The sequence below is a fragment of the Amyelois transitella genome, chromosome 14 (assembly GCF_032362555.1).
Source record: "Amyelois transitella isolate CPQ chromosome 14, ilAmyTran1.1, whole genome shotgun sequence".
In the NCBI taxonomy this organism is placed as follows: Eukaryota; Metazoa; Arthropoda; class Insecta; order Lepidoptera; family Pyralidae; genus Amyelois; species Amyelois transitella.
The window spans coordinates 7,757,856-7,784,184 of NC_083517.1; the positions used below are offsets into that span (position 1 = coordinate 7,757,856).

General features: G+C 39.8%; 1 protein-coding gene across 2 annotated transcripts in view; it reads right to left on the reverse strand.

Moving 5' to 3' along the window:
• Positions 1–358: 358 nt before the first annotated feature.
• The window catches only part of LOC106132383 (WD repeat and FYVE domain-containing protein 3), a 33,380-nt gene continuing 7,409 nt past the window's right edge, over positions 359–26,329 (reverse strand). Inside the window, exons 15-57 of one of the 2 annotated variants that reach the window (XM_060947877.1) lie at positions 25,768–25,961; positions 25,237–25,395; positions 24,870–25,001; positions 24,423–24,577; positions 24,065–24,194; positions 23,613–23,704; positions 23,111–23,260; positions 22,626–22,795; positions 22,170–22,544; positions 21,473–21,757; positions 20,799–21,379; positions 19,467–19,619; positions 18,973–19,267; positions 18,652–18,772; positions 18,261–18,439; positions 17,388–17,480; positions 16,472–16,681; positions 16,030–16,208; positions 15,410–15,588; positions 14,973–15,175; positions 14,543–14,727; positions 13,991–14,249; positions 13,715–13,863; positions 13,372–13,475; positions 13,120–13,217; positions 12,700–12,929; positions 12,393–12,498; positions 11,705–11,854; positions 11,158–11,376; positions 10,702–10,853; positions 10,443–10,570; positions 10,080–10,314; positions 9,481–9,707; positions 9,064–9,317; positions 8,370–8,615; positions 7,923–8,111; positions 7,348–7,536; positions 7,131–7,233; positions 6,708–6,995; positions 6,206–6,364; positions 5,679–5,842; positions 5,133–5,240; positions 359–3,132 (exon numbers count right to left, since the gene is read on the reverse strand). In XM_060947877.1, coding sequence (XP_060803860.1) covers positions 2,971–3,132; positions 5,133–5,240; positions 5,679–5,842; positions 6,206–6,364; positions 6,708–6,995; positions 7,131–7,233; positions 7,348–7,536; positions 7,923–8,111; positions 8,370–8,615; positions 9,064–9,317; positions 9,481–9,707; positions 10,080–10,314; positions 10,443–10,570; positions 10,702–10,853; positions 11,158–11,376; positions 11,705–11,854; positions 12,393–12,498; positions 12,700–12,929; positions 13,120–13,217; positions 13,372–13,475; positions 13,715–13,863; positions 13,991–14,249; positions 14,543–14,727; positions 14,973–15,175; positions 15,410–15,588; positions 16,030–16,208; positions 16,472–16,681; positions 17,388–17,480; positions 18,261–18,439; positions 18,652–18,772; positions 18,973–19,267; positions 19,467–19,619; positions 20,799–21,379; positions 21,473–21,757; positions 22,170–22,544; positions 22,626–22,795; positions 23,111–23,260; positions 23,613–23,704; positions 24,065–24,194; positions 24,423–24,577; positions 24,870–25,001; positions 25,237–25,395; positions 25,768–25,961 — 8,139 coding nt within the window. In that variant the 3' untranslated portion in view covers positions 359–2,970. The remainder of the gene's footprint in view (positions 3,133–5,132; positions 5,241–5,678; positions 5,843–6,205; positions 6,365–6,707; positions 6,996–7,130; positions 7,234–7,347; positions 7,537–7,922; positions 8,112–8,369; positions 8,616–9,063; positions 9,318–9,480; positions 9,708–10,079; positions 10,315–10,442; positions 10,571–10,701; positions 10,854–11,157; positions 11,377–11,704; positions 11,855–12,392; positions 12,499–12,699; positions 12,930–13,119; positions 13,218–13,371; positions 13,476–13,714; positions 13,864–13,990; positions 14,250–14,542; positions 14,728–14,972; positions 15,176–15,409; positions 15,589–16,029; positions 16,209–16,471; positions 16,682–17,387; positions 17,481–18,260; positions 18,440–18,651; positions 18,773–18,972; positions 19,268–19,466; positions 19,620–20,798; positions 21,380–21,472; positions 21,758–22,169; positions 22,545–22,625; positions 22,796–23,110; positions 23,261–23,612; positions 23,705–24,064; positions 24,195–24,422; positions 24,578–24,869; positions 25,002–25,236; positions 25,396–25,767; positions 25,962–26,329) is intronic. The other variant, XM_060947878.1, reaches the window with a different exon arrangement.

Sequence of the window (26,329 nt, forward strand, 5' to 3'; positions counted from 1 at the left end):
CTCTAATATCTTTGATCAACTATTTATTTGATTAACAGATAAGCAAAATTAATTTAAAAATATTTGCCTAACTTTCAGAAGAGTACGGACGTTCACAGTAGAAGTTTGGTGAGGTTTAGCTGCTTGGCTTCAATATAGTTTTTGAAAAGAAAACATTTTGTATTTTAGTTACAAATTTCGAACTTAAATGAGCTACGTATTGACGTTATACACCCGGACTGTTATACACGTGGTAAATGTTTATGGTCAATGCCGCAGTTTCTGTGTATTGGAGCACAAAAACTTTAGTCATATTTTGTTCTTGAAAGTTGCACTTCTAAAATGCACATGCAATTACAACTGAAATAAAATACTATAATCTTGATGCGGTTTTATTCATTTATACATGAATACATTAGTCAACGGCATAAACTTCGGTGCCTACGTACTACCTAAACAACGTATATATTGTCTGTAAATTATTTTCCTATACACAGATCAAGTGACTAAGAAACATCCACTTACACTTAGTTCTAATACCCGGCATGAATTGGGCTGGGGCAAAGACAATATTAATTTTAACTATAGTGAATATAAATCGCTAGCTCTGTGATTTTCAACTAAGTTTTAAATAAGTTATACAATCTTGTTTGTGTTACTATATAACAAGTAAGCTTGAATTTTAATAACTGGCAATGTTGTTAGAGCGTGCCATACAACATTTACAGTCATTAAAAAGAAGTGACCGATTATTATTTAAGTCTGGCACGAGGCATTATACGGGTGATATTTTACACTAGAGTCCAGCCTAACACATGCCGGGTTCAAATCTACAGGAAATGGTTCCTACGAGGATCTTAATCTTACATCTCTCCTTTTTAATTTCATCTTTAAATTCCAGTATGTATTTGTTAAAACAGTTCTCATTTTACAAATTTAGAAAACTATTGATGGCTTTACATTTGATGTTATTTCAATAATAAATTTCCTCCCAATATTTATATGCGCAAGCGATAAGTAATTATTCAACTAAGTCCTTTATATATACCCTGTAGAACAACAATAGGGTCCACTAAGGTCTCTCATCGACTGCACACATCAAGGTGTTCTTAGTTAAAATATAGACGAATATAACGTTATTATTACAATTAAAAAACATTTATTTTCGGAGAATGGCGGAAAACATACCGGATTCTTATAATTAAAGGCTAAAATTAATACTACTTAGATACAGAATAGGTATTTACGTTTAAAAAACGTTTAGTTTTGAAGGTACAGAGATTGTGACTAGGAATGTTATCTACAAATGCCTTTTAGTTATTATTTTTTTATAACGATATTAAAATGATGAAAGGATTCATTTATCTTTTTTAATAATATTAAATTATAATAAATAGCGCAAGGAAATTCATTCATAAATTTATGACTAGTTAATTATATTCGAAAATAAATAAATTAGCATTTTTTTCTAAAACAATCAAACATTGCTTTTGAAAAGAAAATATATTAATTTCTCACTTCAATAAAATATCACAAACTCATATGAAGTCAAAACTTACCTTAAAAATAACAATAGTTTGATAACGTATAGCATAGCTTACTTATATAAATGGATATAAGACAACTCAAACTTTGAGATCCGCAATAAACCATACTTGATTTATTATTTTTAACAACTTGTCAATTACTTAATACTGATTACATTTTCGCTTAAAATACAAGATACGAAAAGACACATATCAAAATATACATTATATTTTTACCATGACAAGTTATTATAAAAATGTTGTTAATAAATAATTATAAAAATTAAACGTCATTTAATTACGTAATAAAATTAATGAAAGCCTTGGAAAATCCTACTATGTAATAAGATCTACATAAAATATAATTTTATAAAAAAGGAAAAAAAAAAAACGTTATTTGATTTTACACCTAATAATTCATTAATAATTATTTTTACACATATTAATATACATATAAGAAGAATCTATGTAAATTGAATTTCCCAAAAGATTATTAGAGTTAAAAAAGTAAAAGTTAGCAGCAGTTTCGATTTCCCAGCGACACGAACTGGAGATTTAGCATTTCTATTTGATACTAGCCTTTGCTTATGGCTTGGCTCGCATACATACCTACCTTTCTTTAGGGTACCTTTTCTGGGAAGAAATTTATGCTTTCTCAGTACTCTTTCAAGTAAAAGAAATTTTAAAATTAAGTTTGGTTAAGTGAAAAGGTTTTGCATTTATAATTGGGATGATTAGGTAGTTTTAAAAAAATCTATTCAAGCTAATTATTTACTATACATAGATTTATAACAAATTAAAAATCTTAAGTTATAAAATTATGATTTTTAATTTTCAAGGTATCCCCCTATCCTGTTGCCAAATTGTATTTGAAATTATAATATGCTATCCCTCTAAACCAGATACACAATGTTGTATTTATTTCCCGTCAATTAAAAGATATTAGTGAACAATTACACACAAAATATATATTTAAAGTAAGATTACAGTTTTTGATACAGGTCGTTCTTTGGGGAAATGAAATAACAAATAACCGCAATGACAAACAGCGACCATTCATTGTATGTTTTAGTGTACATATATAAAGCTTTTTTAATCCTAATTATTCGCCTGAATGCTGTGAATGTTATTTTATTAAAGATATTACGTAATCAGCCATTTGATCTTGTATTATATTATAATAGGGTCAAATTGAAATATACAATTTATTTAATGATGGTGACCTAGGTCGGTCAAATTAAAATACAATATTTAATATAGCGCATTGTCAGTTCTTTCCATGAACGTGAAACAAAGCGGGCAAAAAAAGCAGCACGGCCCTACCATCCAGGAGCTTCATAAGTATATTTAATTTTGTACCAGATCGCATTATTCAATCGTGAGTGCAACGCATGCTCACAGACAGACTAATTATTCAATCTGGTGCTATTTTTTAGTTTTTTTTTTTAAATCGTCATTTACAAGGTTAGTCTCGTTTGTGAATGTTGTCGTGGCAACGCTGACAGACCCGCACGGGCCGCAGAGCGCGCAGCCTGCGCACGGGCGCCTCGTAGCGCGAGCAACGGCCGCAGAACACCGCGCCGCACTCCCGGCAATGGTGGCGCCGCTCTAGCGCCGTAAACCGGACCTACGATACACGTTTGTAAGATAGGTTATACGCACCTCACATGCCCAGATACTTTAACAGGTACGGGTGAAAATAACGGCAAAGTACCAAATATTATCAGCTGCAATATCAAAGTTGTGAAAGGAGAAGAATGTGTGCTAAAGATATGGAAGGACTATTTTGAGAGTTTATTTGAAAAAAAGGAAGAAAATAAGAAAGAGTTCTGCTATAGCGAAGAAAAAGAGAATGAGATGGAAGGCGAAATTGAAATGTTTGAAATTGTGGAAGCACTTAAGAGTATGAAAGCGGGTAAGGCTGCCGGGTATGACAGAGTGTCGGTCGAGATGCTTAAAGCAGGAAAAGGCGTCGTAGCTAGACAGTTGTACTGCCTTTTCAATTTGTGTTGGAGAAGCGGCCGAGTACCAAAAGATTGGTGTAAGGCTGTTATTGTGCCACTTTACAAAGGAAAAGGGTCACAACTGGACTGCAAAAATTATCGTGGTATAAGCCTGCTTAGCGTCGTCGGCAAATTGTATGCTAAGGTATTGATTAATAGAGTCAGGAATGAAACTGATGACAAAATATGGGATGCTCAAGCGGGATTTCGAAAGGGAATGGGATGTACTGATCAGGTCTTTTCTTTGCGGTGCATAGCCGAAAAGTTTTTGGCCAAGAGTCAAAAAGTCTATTGCACATTCGTGGATTTGGAAAAGGCCTATGACAGAGTTGAGAGGAATGAATTGTGGTCAGCACTTTCTATGCATGGGGTGAGCAGTCTCTTGATACGAGCACTGAAATCCTTATATGAGGATTCGAGTGCTTGTGTCAGGATAAACGGAGCGCACACTGAGTGGTTTAAGATTGAGAAAGGTGTTAGGCAGGGATGTGTTGCGTCACCGTGGCTGTTCAACCTATTTATGGATAGTTGTTTGACAGATTTGAAAGAGTCTGAAAGTGGATTAAGGATGAATGAATTACTCGTCAAATGTCTGCTCTATGCCGACGATCAGGTTATACTGGCGTCATCAGCGGAGGAGTTACAGGAGATGGTAAACTGTATGCATGAAGCTTTAAAAGAGAAAGGAATGAAAGTGAACGTAAGTAAAACTAAAACACTGGTTTTTGAAATGGAGAAAGAAATGACAGCATGTAATATTTTGATTGGAGGAGAAAAAGTTGAGCAAGTGAAAGAGTTTGTATATCTAGGATCAAAGTTTACATCAGATGGCAAGTGTGATAGTGATATTGAAAGGAGAGTGAACGCGGGGAACATGGTGAATGGAGCTTTGCATGCCTTTATGAGCAGTCAGAAACTATCCAAAAAGGCTCGGCTGGCTGTGCACAGGGGCGTGTTGGTCCCGACATTAATGTATGGGAGTGAAAGTTGGGTATGGCAAAAGAAGCACGAAAGCAGAATAAATGCAGTGGAAATGAGAGCGTTAAGGAGTATGTTGGGTGTGAAATTGAGTGACCGGATAAGGAACAGCGTGATAAGGGAATGTTGTGATGTGAAAGAAGATGTAGTTACAGGAATAGAAAAGGGTATGTTGAGATGGTTCGGTCATGTGGAGAGGATGAATGAAAACAGGTTGACTAAGCAGATATACAAGGAGAGTGTGGAGGGAAAGGTCGGGGTGGGAAGACCTAGACGAACATATCTTGATCAAATTAAGGACGTCCTGGTGAAGGGTCAGGTCAAAAGTGCCCGAAACCGCCGAGCTTGCATGAAGAGAGTTATGAATGTGGATGAAGCAAAGGAAGTATGCAGGGATCGTGGCAAGTGGAAAGAGGTAGTCTCTGCCTACCCCTCCGGGAAAGAGGCGTGAGTTTATGTATGTATGTATGCAATATCAAATCACTATCACAAACATATTATTAAGTCCCCCTATTTTCTCTATAATAAGTCCTATCTTCTCTCTATTTTTTTCTATCACTTTGGTTCGTGAATAAGCCTCCAAGCGGGCCATGATTATATTTATCTCTTATCTAAATGAAAACAAAAATACAGAGACAGTTTTTACCTGACATTGCGTGCAATAAGGTGCGGTGTCATCACGGATCCAATGGTCGGCTGGTCCTCCTTTTGCGCCTGACGAACTTGACATATCAGGCGCAGACCATCGGAATATCTGTGACGGTATAAAAGAAAACGGTAAAATAAAAATTGGACTTGGTCCTGAGGGTTCGTTTTGTACACGAAAACGATTTATCGCAGTAAAAATAAGCGAAGCGAGGTGTCGAAGCACAGACGTAGAAAAAAAGGCAGACGTAGTGTGGTTTGAAAAAAAAAGTGAAGCATCGTAATGGGGGCACTCTACGCATGTGTGACTGACGGAAAATGACGCATCTATGACGTAATGGCTTCCGACTGTCACACTATTGCTGAGAGTTTGTGCGTGAGGCAGTTAGTGCTTCATTTTGCCTTATAGTAAAACTCCGACCGCCTTTTTTTTCTAAGTCCATGTGCCCAGGGTCTTCAAATGAATTTGATTTTCCCCAAGTTTTGGGGGCTATGGCAAGAAAGGCAACACGGTTTCTGCGCGGGAGGTGGCGTGGCGTGTACCGACCCGGCCGCGTGCGTCGCCCACGGCGAGCCCCCGGCCCGAGCGCGCGGCGGCCAGCGCGGTGACGGCGGCGGGGCTGGCGTTGTCGCGCCGCTCGAACGCCGTGTGCATGGTCAGCTTGCCGCGCAGCACCAGCCGCCGCTGCCATCGCACCGGAACTTCTGAAACTGAGGGCACCGGGTAAAAAGGCGGCTCCCTGGAACGAAGTGAGGCATTACGGATGTATAGTACCACGTATTGCGTACTACACTTAGTAAAGCAACAACGCACCGGGCCGCATTGCGCACACTATGCCACAAAAGTAATGACCAGAAGCGATTTAATAGATTAAAACTGCGGACTTTTAAGTGTTTTTCGCAGCAAGGACGGTTTCCTGGTTTTGCAATTGGTCCGCTCTCTCGCAGTCTCTCTCTTTTTGAGGGGAGGGGCTAAATACTCATACCATCTTTGATCGAAGCTTAGCAACAATAACTGTATTTTCTAATACATAATAGCAAAGCTATTGCTTAAAAAATTTAATGACTACATACCAGGTGCAGGCGGAGTAGGGGTGGGAGCGGCGACCAGAACGAAGGAGTCGCTGAGGCTGGTGTCGGACTTGCTGGGCCGCAGACCTTCACAGCTGTCTTGTGACCCACAAACGGCCTCCGTCGACCCACATTCGCTCGACTCGCCTATGCTGCCGCCGCCTGAACCAAACAAACAACATATTAAAATGAATGAGAAAGTAAAATGAGCAATGCAAAATTTTTTTTTGAAAATGCTCATTACAGAACATTTTGCGTTTAACTTTTAGTTTTATTTTATTTCATCACAATATTAAATATCTTTCAAGGTAATAAATATCTTTCAAAAAATCAAAAAGCCCCATAATTTAAAAATTACTACAGCTTAGTGTCTTACACATTAAGTGATCAGTTCAATAGTTTTGTTGAACTGATCACTTAATGTGTAAGACACTAAGAAGATGGTATGGTTATTAAAAGATATGCCTTAAAATTTAAGTAGTAGGTGCAATATACAAATTCTTACTTTTCCTAAACAGCGGGTTCCCCTTAGATTTTCTTCTGAGCACGACATTCCCTTGTTTCTGCAGTTTATTCCGGACAATCTCTTTCTCATCTTCAGTCTCCTTCTCATTGTCGTACGTCTTAGTATCGTCGCTAGAGTCGACATCGGGCACTTTATCTGCAGTTGCGTAGGGTTGTTCTTCGTCGCTACACACGTCTTTCTCTTCGTGCCGTCTCGCGGATTCCTTAGCGCTGGTGGTCTCGCAGCCGTCTGATAGTGAACTCTCGGACGCTGATTTCGTTAAGTTTCCTGGATTTAAAAAATGTTATGATGCAAACGATATTTGAATTGTGACTAGTTATGATTTATACAAATAAATAGACTGCTAATCACAGATTTGTTTTTACATATTGAAAAGCTATTTAAACAACGGGATGTTGATACCTTCGGTTTCTTGCGACAGGCTCATTTGCTTGACTAGTTCTTCCACGCGTTTGATCGTTGCTTCTCTATCCGGCTCTACATCATCGTCTTTCATCTCGTACTCCTTCAAAAAAGTAGGTAATATTTTTTTATTGATGATATGATGAATACGGTCCCAGTGAGGATGTGAGAACAAAAAATATAGCAGATACGTGTTTATAACAAAATAGACTATTACCTTGGGATCAGGCTCAAATTTAGCGTCTTCGCAGTCCTGCACCTTAAGATCAGTGTCTTTGTCGACGTCCACCGAAGTTGACCCTACATCAGTGCTCGTCGCGTCCATAGAGGGCGCGTCAGTGCTTACTGCTTCCATACTCTCCTCTTGTTCGTCTGCTGTCTCCACTGTGTAGTCTATTGACCACATCTGAAATTGGACACAATATGTAGCATCGAACGCTAGTTTCGCAAAATAACCTCTATGTAACATTAAATGGTTTAAAGAAACGAAGAACCCCCTCTTATCTCTCATTTTCGCCTGTTTCAGTTGCACTCTCGCTCGGGAACTGCCCTTAATTTTTTTTTGCATTTCAAAATTAGCTCGCATATTACGGCGATATCGCCAATCCAAAGTTTCTTAAGTTTACCCGTAACTACCTGTAGTACCCTGCGGAGGAGGCATGCCTAGACCTTTGTTTTTTAGATATCCCGCAGTTTCAACAAGACACGTTACTACATCAAAGTTAATGCATCTTTTGCATTGTTTCTGCTAGGTCACGCAAACGCACGTCGCTATCACAATGTATGACTGACCCTGACTTGCCCGTCGCTGGAGCCGGTGAGCACGACGTTGAGCGGGTCCCACTCGCGCGTGTGGCTGAAGGCGCAGCACAGCAGCTGGTGCGAGCGGTCGCGGACGCCCCCCGTGTCCACCCCGCCCAGCAGCACGCCGTTGATGGACCACACGTACAGCCAGCTGCCGCGGCATGTCGCTATGTCGCCCTGTACAGGCACACGGTACTTTTAAATATAAGTGATTTATTGCCGAAGGGAACACATGATCATGACCTTTGGTGTCAAAAATCAATTATAACAGAACTGTAAATTGGTTACTGTTTAATCAATCTTTTAAATAATAGAACTCGTATCTTCTTTCAGAATTCATGGTAATTTTATTAATGCTCAACTTTGCAGGAGAGATAAAGTTAGAAGTAAAGTCATGAAAAGTCCTCATTTCAACTACTCAAAACAAAACCTCACCGTGAGATCATGTATCGCTAGAGCGGAAACTGGCGGTGCCGGGCTGACGTCAGGCGGGACCAGCTGCCGAACGAAGGTGCCCCTCTCCACGTCCCACACGATGACCAGCCCGTCCCGACTGCCGCTCACCACCAGGTTGTACGCGGGACTGGCGGCGAGGCACGTGACGGCTTCCTCGTGCCCGTACAGGCACACCTTGACGGCCAGGCGACGACGACGCGCCCAGTACTGCCACACTGTTACCACCTGCCATACCAAATAATTACTTTATCTACTTTAAATATGAAAAGGTAAGCACTGCGGCGGAGGGTACAACTTAAAATACTAAAAGCTAAAAGAGAGAATACCTTATAAAAAACAGATTTCAGACCATAGAATAAATACCCCCAGGTATTTATTCTATGGTCCACTTCAAACAAATCTATACAATACACACATCACTTTTAAGGAAGTTGCAGGCCATTCCCAACACAAGTATCATTTGATTACTTACTGGGAAGACCTTGCTTAATAATAAAAGAATATTTTATTTTTTTATCACTTTGATTTTCTATCTAAATCCGTTTTAAACAACGGGACTGCTTTTTTAAGTGTTCAACCCTCTAACTTCGTGGCGGTCTTCTTGCAAGTCATGACTTAAGCTTACGAGCTTACGAACTTAAAAGCAAAAACAACTCTATTTCAAAACACTTACGGTGCTAGTTCCCGCAGTGACGATTGTCTTAGCCGAAGGGCAGACGCACGTGACGATCTCCCCACAAGCCTGCGCGACTGTCTCACAAACGAAAACAGCCTTATCGTTGTCATAGTTTCCGATTCTTAGCGAGTGGTCTGCGAAGCCCCACGCGACGTACTTATTGTATGACGGTGGCATTAAAACCTTGTTTTGTTCCACGGCTAGAATAGCTTTGTCCGTATATAGGATCTGCCCAACAGGTCCTTTTACCTCTGAAAAAATACTCAAATTTTATATTATGTTTTTTATTATTGACTCTGTCTACGTCGTAAAGGTTAAAGACGTCATATGTACTTTCCCTACGACATGTATAATCAAGTAGCATTATGTTATCAAAGAAAAACAATGTTCACACATTATCAGATAGGAGTATACCTTTTACTGGCTGTAGCGACGGCCTCAAATTCTCCAGATTGTGGAAGAACAACTTCTCTGGTGGCGTGATGCCCTGCGACGGAATTATATTGTTTGGGTCTAGTATCGTTGAGCTACGTTGTGACATCTTCTTGCTGGGGTGAGCCTTTTTGAACAGCTGCTTTGGTATTTGTCCGAAGTTGTTAATAAAACCTATGGTAGCGTTTTTCTTCAATGGGTCGTCGATACTGAAAGTAATTTTGACTTAATTAGGAATTTATATACATATGTATATCATAAATATGTTTGTATGTTTGTCTGGTCGTTTCTTACGACAAAACCACTGTATCGATATCCATGATATTTTGCATACATATAGTTGGTACAGAAAAGTGTTTTTTTTTTTGCACGTGAGCGTAAACTAATTGGACGATAAACATTTAGTGAAGAAGTTGGATATACGACACTGTATTATACATCGTTAAATGAGTCTTCGATTAATAGTATAGGATATAAGAACGCAAAGTCTATTCCATGGAGCAGTCGATGGTAGTGAAATTGTTTATTTCTACACAAGGCGTATCTAATAGCGCAGTCGAACAACACCAGCTTAAACGTACTTGTAAATATCGACGTTGCCCTCGTAGAACAAATGATGGAATACATTGCATGCTTCCACACAAGCAGGTCCTTGTTGTTTGTAGCCGAAAACTAAGTCTATCCAGTGGTGCAGCCGGTGGGACACGAAGTCTGATTCTAGAGCAGCTCGGTGAAGTCGAATAAACTCTCGCGGGTCTCCTTTCGCCCACGGAGGTAAAACTACGTCGCCCAATGCTACGCCCGATTGTTTGCTGCCTGCAAATTCATAAAATTATATGCACGGCTATATCGGTGTAATACGCTGCATGATCTACGATCAATCTAACACCAAATGTAAATTTAAACATGACATAAATATGGTAGCTTCATTACATACTACTCACCTAAATCGAAATTATTTGAATTGACTAAAAACTCTGGGAGATAGAAGAACTCAGGGATCAACTCCTTCACGTCGGCCATGTTGTGCTGTGACGCAGAATTCCACGCTTCTTTTACAGAATGGAACATTCTGCAACAATGAACAAGGCAATATAAAAATTATTTTAGGTGCCATTATATAGTGTTTAATATTTTTCTTAGCAAACGTATTGGCCGTAATGGATTCATTAAGATATCAGAATTACAAAACATGAATTTCACCTGTCAGCTAAGTCAAAATGGCCGCCCTGCAGCCTCAGAAAGTGTTGCGTGAAGGGCTCCATGCGCACTAGGTACGAGCATACGATCATCGCAGACGAGTAGTGCGTGCCGTAGTGATACGGCGGCGTCTCGCCGTGAGGATCGTCCCATTCCTGTTTCATAAAAATATGTTATTAAATTTGGCCATTACATACACTTCTCATTCATTTTCTTAGTAACGTAAGGTAGGTATATCAACGAAATAATATTCAGAGAAAAAATAGTATCTTAACTTATATTTCCTCACCTATTTCCAAAGCAGTAGGCAGAAACGACATTTTTCACTTGCCGTGCACTCACTGTACACTTCTTTCGCTTCATCCACATTTATAACTCTTTTGTAAGCCGCCGCGGCGGTTACCCTTATTTTGATAAGTTATATATGATAAGGTATATTTTTTTGTATTTTAAACTCACCTTATATCTCTTCCTAAACTGCTCAAGTCTGTGAGGGCTTTGAGCTCCCATGGGCTTGGTGAGGTCTCGGAAGGTGTTAGGATCAGTGAGGTCCAGCTCCAAAGAGTCGTAGTCCGCCAGGATCCAGGGAAACACCGGGTATTGCATCAGGTCGTTGTAGGAGCGACCGGCTAGTGTATTCAGGTGCATCAAATATTGGAAGTTCGATATTTCACCACGCTGTAAGTGTTATAATGGTTACACTGTAGTTCTATTCATTCCAGATGAGAGAGACTGACTCATAGTTAATATATGATTCTGTTATATCCGGCAGAGCAGATATCACTTTATTTATAATAGATGTCGTAAGAGGCGAATTTTAAATCAAAAACTAAAAAAAATCCTAAGTCGTTTACAGTTAGCCACATAGGTGATGTTAGCACAATGATTTTGGTTACCTATGTGGTTAACATATGAGATGTTACAGTCAGAAGTATACACAGACCGTTCAACGTCTAGGGTCAAACAGAGGGCTGCAAAGCAATATGAACATGATGAAGGCACTGACCAGCCAGCGCTGCGTGACGGACGTGTCGCCGATGAGCGAGGCGAGCAGGCCGCCGGGCTGCTCCACGGCCACGCCGCGCTTCTGCCCCGCCACAGACCCCGCCGCGCTGTCCGCCATGCCCGTGGCCAGCGACGTGAACCTGCTGTACACCTGCAGGCAACAAGGTCACTTATTGCGCGGGAACGCCGCCCTGCTCAACGCGGGAGCAGCGGTGCGTCGGTTCTTAGAAAGACGTTTAGTGGTAGTAGGCACACGGTCGTAGAGAATGATATACAAACATAAGCTTTTACAAAAGAAGTCTACAGGTTTCGAACTGACACGTACAGAACTGATAAACATAAATAAGATATTTGGGTTATAAGTGTGGTTCCCGGCTTCAATCGAAAAAATATTTAACCACTCGATCTCTTTCCCATAGATGTCGTAAAAGGCGAGTAAGTGCTTTATTTGGCGGTGCCTATGCTTATTAACTTGGGATTCTGCTTTTAAGCGATGGGCTAGCCACCTGTCACCATTTAAATCTCAATTCTATCATTAACCCAAACGTCCGAAATTTAATTTCAACATGACGGACAGTTCCTTGGAGATGTTTTTTTCATAGCTAATTAAAGTATCATAATAAAGTATTGACCTAAATTAGCTTTTTTCATTTGCTAAAAACAATAATATCTACATAAAAATAACATACCTTATTTCTCACTTTCCTAGGGAAGGCCAGCAAGTAATTCCTACCGTCGCTGGAAAACACTTCCAATGCTATAGGTTGTAGTAAATACCTCCGTTTGTGTACTTCCCTGCAGAATAAAAAGAACAATATCGGTATGAACGATGGACTAATTTAATCTTGGTCACATTTTTTTTACATGGAAAACACTTCAACAAGATTTCATAAAAAGTTCTTATCATTTAATTTTGTTAGGCAACATTTCATATCATGGGAAGGAGGCAATGACCATTCCAACTACCTGAAACTACTATCGTACACAAGTACTTACCGTATATCTTCATAGAGAAATTTCGAGCACTGCCGTTGGTTGCTCCTCTGTATGCCCTGGCTGGGCAGTATGGGTTCGTAGTCATCAGGACAGCTGTCCAAATCTCTAATCTCTCTGTTCTTCAAGAGAGTAAAACCGTCGATGACGTAGCAATGTTCGCGCCCGAATAGTAACAGCCCCTCGGTCGTGTCGAGACCTTGTATTCGTGCACAGCGAAACATGTGTGATATCTAAAAAAAGGAGTGTTCTATATGATTAAAAGTCGTATACACATACATATCAGTGTTTTACTATATAAGTGAAATGTTAAGGTCTTTATTTATACAATAAATGACGGTTAAATGTCGTGTGACTTTGTAACCATAAGAATAGTTGATGTAACTATTTGTCTCACTCATCTTATTATTTGTAATGTGTTACCTTTTCATGGTGTTCCAGCAATCGCAAAAGAGTTTGGTTGTCTGGCGGCGGTGGCGGCTGTTCATCTTCGTCCTCCAAATCTGGACCATCTTCATTTACTATACAAATAAAATTTAAATATGATAATATCAACAAGAGAATCGCTTCTATGTATTATCAAACAAACATGTTCTCCAACAGATATAAGTAATAATGCTAAATTACTATGTGAAATACTGATTAAATTTACACAGAAATTTAATCTAATTTTACCTTCACCGGAGCCTTGGTTGTTCCCTCGGCTGACCACTCCACTGCTGACCAGGTCAGAGGGGGAGCCGTCCTCGTTCGTTACTTCCATAGATGTATCCCTATTGCTGGAAATAAAGTTTATTTAAGAACTCTTTAACTAAAATAATGATAACTTGTTAAAAAAATATATTATTATCTTTTCAAACGAATATTGTTGAAAAATACAAATAAGTAGTTTAGCTAGTGTTAAGTCAGTAGTATCAGTACGTGATTGACAAATACATTTTATTGATAAAATTAAAATTAATTTACAAAAAGTATTAAAAAAATACAAATTTATTTGGTAAAATGCTGTTTGGCGTACTTGGTGATTTCCTCCTCGTAAGTCTGCAAGTCGGCGGCGTCCACAAAATCCGCCTCGCCCAGGTCATTCCCGGCCGAGCGCCACTGTTGGTACACCCTGTAGTACTCTTTGCTGTCTAAACTTTGCGCCACCTTGTATTTTAGTTGTTTCTGCAAATAAAGGAAGTAGAGTTCTATAGGTAAATTTGATAGATGGCATAGTAAGTCTAAAGCAGGGTTTTCGCACTAGGCTTACGTGGCTTCAATTGTTTTAAAAGCGAAATGAAAAAGTACTTACATTGTCAGGGTTATCCAAATCAGGTCTGTATGGATAATGTAGATAGAACAAATGGTTTCTTCTCAACATCTTCCTCATACGACAGGGACCTTCCGTAGAGTCTAGTAGCCACTTATCAAGTGGGTTAGGTTTAGGTGGTCCCCACAGCGCCCTCTCGCGAGTGAGTTCCCGCCAAGCGCCCGCCCACTCTGATTGTACATCGCGTTGCGTGTGAAGCGCTGTTAACGCGCTGAGCGCTAGTCGGCCGCTCCACGCTTGCCTTAGTAAGAAAAAAATAGAATAAAAGTTACATTCCAATAGTTTTGTAACTTTTGATTTCACATACCTGTATTGTGATTTGAATCGTCGGATAGGCCTCAAAATAACTTTAATTGTTGTTTAATCAAGGAAGCGTTTTAAGGATCTATTTTTAAACAGCAGCGTATAGTGCAGGTGTTATATACTGAAAGATGGACTCTGGCACCATCATTTACACAGTAAGCTTGGCGTAAGACTTTAGAACTTTTAACCCTTAAAATTAAAGAAAAGCTCTCAGTTACAGTCAATACACACCTAACAAGTTGCACATGGTCCTGCATATACGCCAGGGCATGATCTCGAGGTGGATGAGATCTTTGCTTGGCGGAGTCGTCTTTCTTCACTTTGGTGCGAGATGCGAGCCTCGTCAGCCCTCCTGTCACCTTTTGTATCTTCGACTGGATCTGATTGTGGAGCTCCCATGGCACTCTGTACACCGCCTGAGGAATTAAAAAAGATTCGCAATCACTCTTAAATATTTTTGCCAATTCAGAAACTATGGTGAAATATTAATAAATTAATACCGACAAAATAAGAGGGTTAGATTGGATTGCAAGAGATTTAGTGGAGTTCAAGAAAATCCTCTCTTAGCGAGTAAACGTGCGAGCAGCGCACTTCTCCCATGATTCGTCACGTTTAACAGGGACAGCGATCTCCTCCACAATAGCTAGGAGACTCCACGTACCTTCCTCTCGGCGTCGATGTAGTTGCCCCACAGGCGCAGCGCGGCGTCCAGCAGCTGCTCGCGCGCGGCGGCGAGGTCGGGCGCGCGCGCGTTGCCGCCGGGCGGCAGCAGCGTCGCCTTGAACACCTCCTCTATGGCCGGCTTCTTGCACGCGTATAGCTCCTCCCACACCCGACGAGCCGCCCCCGCCATTAAGTTGCGACCTGGTTATGTAAAAGGACAGAAATAGTCAGAAGTCAATGTGGTCACGGGTTTTTCCACGATAACTTAGTTAACATGTCCAACGCTTCAGCTTACTTTGTGCGAAGCTGCTAGGAATCCGTAAAACAGGAATGTGTAAGTAATGATATCACACACAAAACAATCAGCAAAAAGTAAACTATAGAGAAAGATGAATGTATGATAAGAATTTTGGATTAATAAAAATGTTAACACACCCTGATGCGTGGTAAGTTTATCGTCCCTGGACTCGAGGTCGCCGCTGGGGTTAACGTGCCAAGTGGTACGCATGTGCGAGTCCAGCGCGATCTTCATGTTGGCGCTCAGCTGCACCAGGCAGTACGTCAGGCAGCCGATGAACTCCAGCTCGTGGTTACCGGCGCCGAATATCAATAACCTGGTATAGGAGTAATGATAAATTTTATCGAAACTTTAAGTAGCTACACTAAATCAATGACACTGACGAAATAACTGTATCTGAACCGAACATTTAACCTATACAGGTGATGGAGGTAAGCTTTCGCTTTATTTGTTTTACGCGGGCGGAGTTGCGTTGCATAATCTAGCTTTCAGTATAAGATAATAACACCACTGTTGACGGTAAATCCAGTCTACCACCGCTTCTAAAACCAATTAGAGTAATAAAGTAGCAGGACTTATTTCCCAGCTTTTTTTTTACTTTATATTGTGCAAATAAGAGAACTCTCTCTCTCTTCGCATTCGTATTCCTTATTACTGAGGTTCGTGACACCCCCGCAGAATCATTTTCTTTTTGATGATTTTCCTCCATCTGTCGCGTTCCTTTGCAAAAAGACCTAGAGTTATATAAATCACAAACCTGTTAGTGGTGAGCTTGTGAAGGGCTTCAAGAACTGACATTTGGTCGGCTATCGAGTCGGTAGACCGCGACAACAAGTACAGAATAGTCCTGTTCAGACAGTGATGAAGCCCTTCTAGAGATATAACTGATGATTTCTTCTTTGCCTGCGTCACCAATTTTACGATGAAATCGAATACCTGAAAGCAAGTAATAAATAATCAGATATTTTATTGATTTGAAAAAAAATTTTATAATGTCGATTTATTATTAAAATAACACTTTAAAGACTATGTTTACTTAAAAGTATTCTATTCTTTTTCTAACAGCATTACGGCTCCAACAGTAAGCACAATATTTTTGTAGTTATTTGATCCGACATCATTGATTCTTAATTTAAAAATACTATAACATTGCCATCATTTTTATACACTGCCAGTATTATTATGGATGTTAATCTTGCCTCATGAGGGTCTCTGGACAGCTGCCCCTGCCATAGTTTATCCACCAGCCTGGCCGCCAAATAGCAGACGTTAGATATGTTGGACTCGGAGCCGAAAAGTTCCGTGTTAAGGAGGTTCTCCATGAGCGTGGTGAGGACTTCCGTTTGGTATTCTATCTGCTGTTGACTCGTAGCGTTGGGCGGTGACGCATCCAATACCAGGTCAATCACCTATAAATGTAAAGAATTATGATAAAAATAAGCTTGCATTTTAATTGTTAGCAAGCAATCTCTTCATTTATTTGATTAATGGTAAATAGCACTAACAGTTTTTCATAAGGCGGTGAACCTGAAAACTTTGGGAAACGATAACCCAAATAAATATCGGCTAAAAGTGTAACTGGGTAGACACTACAAAGACAGATATACATTTATAAAACAAGATGCTATGCAAATATAAGTCGACGTAAAAAGTATTGCTTTATGATTCAAGTTTGTGTAATGGTAGCTTATGATTTGCTTGGGTGTGTGATGCACATGAATTTTAATACTTATGTTGCAGTGTTATTATATTTTAGTAATAAAAAATGAGAATAGAATGAAATTTTATAAATGAAACAAATAATAAAATTAACATTAAGAAGCATTGATACTGATAAATTGCCGATTTGTACCATACGAATAACTGACGCATAATTTTGCTATTAATTTTTTTATAATTAAATTAAATTACAATAATTGCATGTTAAAATTTATATAAAAAAATAACTTTCGTAAATAAATTTCCTCTTTTAAATAATTTTATTGCATGTAGAATTTAAGATATTATTTTTAACATTAAATTACTTTACTCATACAACAAATCCAGCATTTATCAGAACGTGTTAAACAATGTTTAGTGCACGTGCGCAAACAAAAACAAAACGCCAATATTTACGCAGTAAAAGAATGATCTTGGTGTGGAGCAGGGGCTACAGGGCGTACAAAACATGGACGGTGGCACTGAGTCAGTGAGGGCAGACGTGGCGCTCTAGAACCAACGTCAGGCGTCAATGGCAACGTCAGGCTCGAATCGATAGAGCGAACGTGAAATATTAATGGCCTAATCGTTATTTTAAAACATTTTTTTACAAATGAGAAGGAAAGTGATAAGAAATCAAAAAAGGTTTTTTAATTACAGTCTAAAATTTTATTGACAGTTATTAACAAACCTTTTTTTAATTTATTTGCATTTATTTGTTTTGATAGTTTATTTTGGCCAAAACCACGTAAGCTCTTAGTGTACTTAATATACTTGCTTTAATAAGATAAAATCTTTAACCTACACGTATTAAAAAAGGACAAATCATATCAATAGCACAAGAGTAATGAAATCTATATTTTTATGAAACTATAGTTAGAGATGCAATGTTATAGTTAAATATCGCTGCAAATTAAAATTGCTCAAACAGCTGCTGTTTAATACTAAAGCTGCATAATTACAACAACATACTCAGAAAAAACACATATCAATTTTATATGATTATTATATGAGCTTACAGCCATTATTATTTCAGAATGTGATTTTACACATTAAACGTGAGCTCTTGTAGTAAGGAAAAAATTGAAAACATAAAATCTATGTACATTACTATTCCAAAATAAATTACTAGAATATTTTTTACTTAGTTATGATGTACATGGATATAATAATCTACAGATAGCTTTTAATTTATTACACAAAAATATTTAACGCAACAACATCGATAACTAATGTGGAACAAAAGCAATTAATTAGACATTTACTTAACAGTCCACGTATAGTACTTACCGGTGCGGCTTTCCCCGACATGCTTAGTGGCAGCGAGTCCAGCACGATGACCTTGAGGAAGTCCATGACGCCCTGCCGCACGGGATGCTGCGTCAGCCCGCCCGTGTTGTTGACCATCACCACTTCCTTCTCGGACCCCGGGCTCGACGCGCCGGAACTCTCGCCGCTCTCGTTGATTGCTAATTAGGTGAAGCCAAATTTTAGATGTAATTTCTGCTTACTCTTCTGGGAAAGAGGTATTTTTGTGGATGTATGTACATGACTTCATTAGTTAGTTATGTAGAGGGAGGTCAATCACAACGATAAAGGCATTAGAAATAAGAAATGAAAGATAGAATAATAACAGTTGTGTGGATGATGGCAATTTCAGTTTTCTGTGCGAACAACTTACGCATATTGATATCTTCGGAAGCAGTAGGCGGGAAAAGCGTCGAGGCGAGAGCGTTCAGTACGTCGGCAGTCATCATTATAGTCACGAAATCCGGCAAAGTATTGTACAGCGAAAACAGCACCTGAAATTATTAAACCATTAGATATTCAATACGTGTTAGAATTAATAAGAATAAAAAAAAAGGAAAAAAGATTAAAAGTCATTCAATTCAAAAACTTTTTTAAGGTTTCCATGAATATGTTAAGAAATTCTGCTTTAGATGAGTATATTTAAATATAACGAATTAGATTCAACACAAAATGACTATTAGTTGATGCTCACTTGTATAATAGCAACCGGGTGATCACTCAACCAGTCAGGCAAAGTCGCGGGGTCCGCGTGCACCAGCGCCCGCGTGACCGCCAGCAGCACCACGACGGCTTCCGGACACAGCGTGATCCTGGCCGCGAGCGCCGCGGGCGACTGCCGCTGCGGCACGCCGGAGCCCCACGCCGCGCCCCACACTCGCTCCACGGACACGGAGCGCTCGCTGCATACGGACCGCATCGGCTGGCCCAGCGTCAGACCGAACAGGAGGTAGTACATTTCAGGGATTTGTAGGTGCGATACCACCAACCTGCGAATCAAGGTAGTTCCTTAAGTATGCATTTTTATTGTAAAGATGGCGTAGAAGTGAAGAAAAAACAGTGTAAGCCTGTGCTTACATCATTGACTTTTACAATCTGTATTGTAAAAGTCAATGAGGGCAAAGCTGGTAGATGTTTTGTTTTTAAATTTCATTCTCAATCCCACCATTAAGCCATCCGTATAATTACCAGGAGAGCAGCGCTTCCCCGGGGCTGTGCAGCAGCGGCATGTGGAGATGCGAGCTGCTGTGGTGCGCGGCGGGCAGCATCACGCCCGCCTGCTGCGGGGACGCCAGCTCTGTGTGTCGGAGCCAACCACCGTTACCGGAACCTTCACGGAATCTGACAACATAATATTTTATATACTTAGCTTATTTATCGACGGAACATGAATACTTCTTTAGCCATGGGAAGTCTGACGTTTATGTAGGTGGGACTCGAACCAACCAAAAGCACAGTATGCTTTTCGAGCTGCGTTTATCAGAGCAGCCCCATTTATAAATATTTATCTAGAATGGGGTTAAGAAAGTTACCTTGATTGAATCAGTAATAGGCTATTTGACTGTATTAAAAATATACATTTCTTTTATGTCATCAGTCTTAATATTATTTTTTTGGAGCGATTTGTATTAACGTGAGATAAAAATATTGCATTATTTTAACAAAATCCGTCTCAGAAAATTAGGGTTTTTTATGCAGCTGTCACGTGACTAAAAACGAACGTGATTGGCTATTTCAATTATGACGTCAATTATCCATAAACAGACTGTGGATCGTACCGTTCCTTAGTGTTCGCTATTATTTTTCAAGATTTTATAAGTGTTTGATCGCTCAGGATTACTCAGATAACATAGGTATTTAATAATGGAAACCAATTCCGCGAAAGCTGACAGTCGAAACCTACCAAAAATGGACGCAATAATGGTTGGCGTCTTCTTCAAAAACAATACAGATTTCTATGCTGCCGAACTGAGGAATGTTAAAACATCAATGTAAGTATATCTTGGTAACCACTGATCTTAGATCATGATCTGAAACCACTTCTTGCGAATATTCAAATCCATCGGCATAGAAAAAAACAGTTTCGTAGGAGATTTTATTGTTGTATTAGTGCATTGAGGCACTGCACAACATTTATAGGAACTCATTTTAATAATTTTCAGACATATGACGTGGCACAAGTTAAATAAAACAAGAGAAAATAAAAACTTTTCAAAACACCAACAAGCTTTGTATGATATTTACACGAAATTTACGTCACTGCATGCCATGGCCGCCATATTGCTAAAAGTCGCGTTTTGGCGGCATATTTGAATATTTCATTTTCTTTTTTGATTTTTTAATAAAATAGCTGTAATAAAGGCAGAAAAGTATTTTTGTAGGGCTCCTTATAAACAAATAAATACCCTAAGATAGTTTTTAAGAACTTTGTCAAATAGCCTATTAACCACTTTGAATGGAAACAAACAACCACATCATTTAACATCATAAATAAAATTTACTTTTCAAAATATTACTCACTTTTGTAAGATAGCAGATTGCTGTCCTTGTCCCGAACACAAGATGACAAGTAATCTTAGCGCCCATAAAACAGTAGTGGAATGTACGTTCTCCTGCATGAAACTCAAAAGCCAGTCCATGCCCAAAACTCTCGAGATCTCGTCGCAAACTATCGTATTCACCAAGTTTCTTGCCGTAAACAATAATCCATGCAACACATTGAAGCATTTATTTCTCAATATTATTTGTTCCCCTTCACATTCTTTATCACAATCACTTTCTTTGAGATTAATTCCTCTTTCAGACTGCGATGGCTGAGGCAAAGTATACGCCATGAACTGCCCAAGACACAACAAGTCGCTGGGTCGTGGTTGGCTGCCTAATAAAGCTGCCAGTAATTGTATAAGAACATTCTTTGTGCTAACGACCTTCACGTCGTTTATAATATAAAGAAGTTTAGGCACTAATTGTAGTTCTCTCATTGTGCGTAAATTGTGCGTTCGATGGGCTGTTTCTGTTGCTAATTCTAATAAATGCTCTAAGAGGGATTTGATTAGTCCGCCGGGTGCACCAAGCCAAACTTCAAGTTCGCATATTAAATCCTAAAAATAAAACAAAAATAAAAAATCCTACCAAAGATTAAAATTTACAAAAAGCAAATGAAGATATGTTAACACTAAGAGCAAATAACTTACCTGAAAAGCAGTAAGGTTAGGTATTGAAGAAGTCTCCTTCTGACTATCAACGGTGCCTACAAGACCGAAAATGAGATGCAAGATGTGTGAATTGAGCAACTGTTTCTTTCTCTTCAACAACATGGCTAGCGTCTGATAGCCTTTTCGGCGGTCCATTTCGGCCTGGGCAGATTTGTTGGAACGAATTACACAAACTAATGCTTTTACGCCCGCGTATAAGCATTCCACGTCTTGAGCCATCGCTATTAATCCTAATAATACTGAGCAGCCGCCGACCGTATCAATCTACAAAAGAATGGATACAATTTTATACATATTTTAAATAAAATATTTATTTGATGTCCAACTATAAACGTCAATTAATCATCATGTGGACAGTCATCGGTGGACTCAAGAGTTGATAATTATTTACGCCTTCAAGTCTTATACCTTTTTGGATTTCTGACACTCTAACAATTTCTTCAGAAATTATTAATTTATCCTTCATTCCTCCTCTTACATTCATCGTCGCAAAGCGGAAGAAGAGAGTTATGAATGTGGAGGAAGCAAAGGAAGTATGCAGGGATCGTGGCAGGTGGAAAGAGGTAGTCTCTGCCTACCCCTCCGGGAAAGAGGCGTGAGTTTATGTATGTGTATGTATGTATTATTAATTTAAAGAAACGAGAATGAAAATAATTTACACTAAAAAGAAGCTCACCATGATAGCAGCCGGCTTGGAACAGAAGACCCTTACACCTAAATATCCGACCACCGTGCCGCCCAAACACCTAGCTGGGCCCATCAAATGTCCTGCCGAATTGTGTAAAATTCTAATAGGCGTCGCGTTCTCATGAGATGACATGCCCAGTTGCTTGGCGATCGCTTTGTTATCGTTTTTGCTATAGACTTTACGTATCTTTGCGAGAGTAAGTTGCGACATGGCTCGCGCGTTGATACCAAAAACGACCTTTTCTTCAGCCACTAGAGGCGATAAAGGCTCTTGGTTGGGCCCAGGAGGTAAGGGCGCTTGTAAAGTGCCCACGTAATGAGGTCCGAGTTGGTATATCAAGGAAACCGTTTGCGCTGGCAGCACCTGTAATACAGAGACAAATAATTTCGAAGTCTGCAGATGACAGCACAAACATGTTTCTGATTTCATCACCACGTGACTTACATCCTCGAGCAGCAAGGCCGGCCCCTGCCTCCACACGAGGCGCGAGTAGCGGCGCCACTGCGGCGGGGTGCCGAGCACGCAGTACACGCACGACGCCCCGGACAGCGTGGCGGCGCCGCCGCCCGGATTCGCGCTCACGTAGTGTAGTTTGCCCGAGTGCATGTGTTGACCTACGAACACACATGCATTTCAAGTGTTGCCTATGCCCATCAGTGATAAGCCCCTTTTAGCCATGAATGACCTGAAATGCCTGGCCATGTGCCTGTGTATGGTCAAGGCAGTACTACTGGCAGGGTACTCTCAAGGAGTATTTAAAAACAAGTATTTGGGTTCCACGATTCAGTAGCGACACATGGATGTGACAAAGATAAGAAAAGAATATGACATCATGATAAATTTATCTTGCTTTACTAAGTTTTATTTTTTATTTTAATAATTTAGATACTTGTAAATACTAGTTCAAAATACAACAAAAACCCACTCACCGTCCAGATACAAAGAGAATGACGAATTCTTGAGAACTGCCCGATTGAGGACCAGCACGAGATGGTGCCACTGTCCCTCGTGCTGAAGGTCAGGGCACCACACTCTAGCGCCACACTCACCGGATCCTTCCGGTTCCCACTCTCCTACGTCTGTATTATTAAAAAAATAAATTGGTAACATTCCGTTCAGAACATCGTTTATTTCTATAGGATACATATATAGTTTGGGAGCATGACATTGAGGAGAAGACTAAAGAAATAGTGTATTTTATTTAATAGAACAACCTACCTAACCAAACTAGGTAAAGTAGTTATACAAATATGTAATAGTGAACTACGAAAATGATATTAATGTATATAGTAAATTATTTCACTTCCTGTTCCTCCAAAGTGTCCAAGGTCGACCCCAAATTCTTTGCAGGGGTAGTGTAACCGAAACATAAATGGTAGAATAATTATTAAAACTCATAAATGATTGGTTGAGTCTATAATTTTTACTTACTGTGTGGCACAAGCGTCTCTTGTGTAGACACGATGATGGCCTTGTCTCTCGCCGATAACACCACCGTCAGGCACACCAAATGTTCGTCACGACTGCAAAAATGTTGAATATTAAGTAGAAGTTCAATATGGTCATAGTACGAAAAAATATCCAGGTCTTTGTCGGTGTGGAGGCTTCAACTTGAGGTTGCTTGAAGTAAGGGGTGTAAGAACTTAAATAGCTAATGATTTTGACTAAACGTGGTTAACCTCCACCAAATATAATGATGATTCTCAACCAGTATTTTCTTTATACTTTCACGCATGAAATATTCAGGTACGAAAGAATTACGTTAAAAAGATGTAGTGGGAGCCATGTTTCAAGCTCGACCACAACAAAGGAAAGATCTTCCGCTAGGCTAGAAGTATGCCTGGGGAAGCGCGACTTAAAGAATAAAAAAAAAGATTTCTAACCTGTTATTGAGATTGCGCACGAGTGTGAGTATCCGTACGCAATGCGGGTCCGTGCGCGGGTCAGAGTATTTCTCTACGCAAATCCACGTCGAGTACGTGAGACCCGTTTGCGGTGGAAACACGCGATCGCCTGCAAAAAAATGTAAGTTAATATTATGTATTAAATAAATGTATAGAGGGCAACACCATTATTATCTTATTCTACAGCAATCACAAAATCCAAAGAAAGAGAAGAAGAGAAAGACTCTCTCTCTCTTTAAGATGCGGCAATCTTATGCTCTTTTACTTTTTTGAATAGCCTCACAGAGCTGTATCTTGCATAGATGTCATTTAATTTTAAGAATATCAAAGTATATACCTGATCCAATACCGCCAAGCGTAGCATTGTCTTGCGTGCCCAATGCGTTTAAATTGGCGGACTGCGGCGCGATGCTCGGTAAGTACAGGCAGCCAAAGCCTTCTGCAGACATGTCAAACTCCACGAACGGTGGCAGGGTACACGAGTTTTGAGATCTAACAACATAAGCGTTTTTTCTGAAGCATTTTTGCGGGAAAGGACTTATTTCGCTATGCGCCATATCTTTTTAGGATAGATAAAAAAGGTAAATTCTTGTTTTTCAGTGTAGGAAACATAAACGAGCTATTGTTGATATGTGATGTAATCATTGACAAACCTTCATTTTTATTTGAAGCAAACTTTTATATTGATTTTCAGCACAGAGGTCTAGACTTAAAAGTCTAATATTTAATCAAAAGATTGCTTTTATTCCCATGTTATTTTTTCAATTCTGGTATTAACACTAACCGGTAATCACGCGGTGTAGTCATGGACACCAAAGTCTTGATCCTAGTGAGTGGGACAGGGCCTCCAGGTTTGCATACTTGTCCGGGTTCCGGAGCTACGCAGTTTAGTGGATTTCCCATACGAAGAAACTCCCTGAAAGGTAAAATCTATTTTAAACACATTGGCAGTAAGTATCGCAATTAAATCAGGTGGCATAATTGTTTAAAATATGCAAGAGAGATAGTTGTAAATATAGTAGTTTGTACGACGTTGAAATTCAAAGATTCCCGATAGGAATCAGGCGTGATACGCACGTACGTAGTTCGGTTCGGCAAGCTTTAATTTGTCACATACTGAAACCGGTGAAAACAATGTCGTGCGCTGATACCTGAGCTCGCTGGGGCGCAGCGCGTGCGCGGCGAGCCGCTCCAGCGTGTACATGGCGGGCGCGTGCAGCGCGTGCCGCTCGCCGCGCAGCGCCGCGCCGCTCACGCGCAGCACCGCGCCCGCCAGCCCCGCGCCGCACATCACCTGCTGGTTGCGCTCGCTGCGTGCAGAAGGACCACGGAATGCCGTTCAGTTGCATTGTGTGCACAGAATAAAAATGGAAGCTCTTATTGCAAAGTAACAACACTTTACTTAACAATAGTTCACGAGAATTCGCCAACTGAGTTGCGTTAAAATTCAAAGATAGAATTAAGCTTCAAAAAGAAATATTCCAAGAGATTGCGGCAATTAATTTATTATCGTTATGAGACTTTTTTCAGTCCTCCTTTTTGTCTGAAGAAGTGATATTGAAAAAAGTGCCAATTGTCCCAGCCGACTTTGTGCACAATAACGCAAAAATAGAAAAAACAAGTTCAAGTGCAGTCTAACTTCCAGTCCAAACTTTGCACTCACACAATAAAAAATCTCTTACCTTCGCACCAAACTCTTGAGCACATGCGCGAGATAGTCTCTGAGTGCCCGCGCATGCGCAATGTGTTGCTCGGGTCTGGGCAGCGCGGGCAGCAGTTTCGCCAGTACGATGACAACGCCCGAGTGCACCACCCACGCCTCATTGCTGCCACTCGAAGATAGATTCAAAGGGGCTGTACGACCCGCAGGCTTTGTCTGGACAATATTGAATTACATTGCAGTAGTATCGACAAATTATAGGCAGAATTCATTTTTATGGCGAGTAGGCAAGGCTTTCAACACTGTTGCAAAAACCATAGACATTGATATTTTTAACACCTCTCCAGCAAGGACTAAGCATTTGTTGTATGAAAATTTCTTTTGTGATTAAGTATTTACATTTATCTTCTTTAAGTCTAATTATTCACAGCATGTATGCACTTAAGCATTTGCTTCAATGTTATAATTAACTAGTGTGTGTTTAATTGGCGTTCTTGAAAATCTTATTTTTTAAACTGTTTTATTAGTGAAGACCTGTAATTGGCTCTTAAATATATAATTGAAAATCTAATGATTGTAAAACT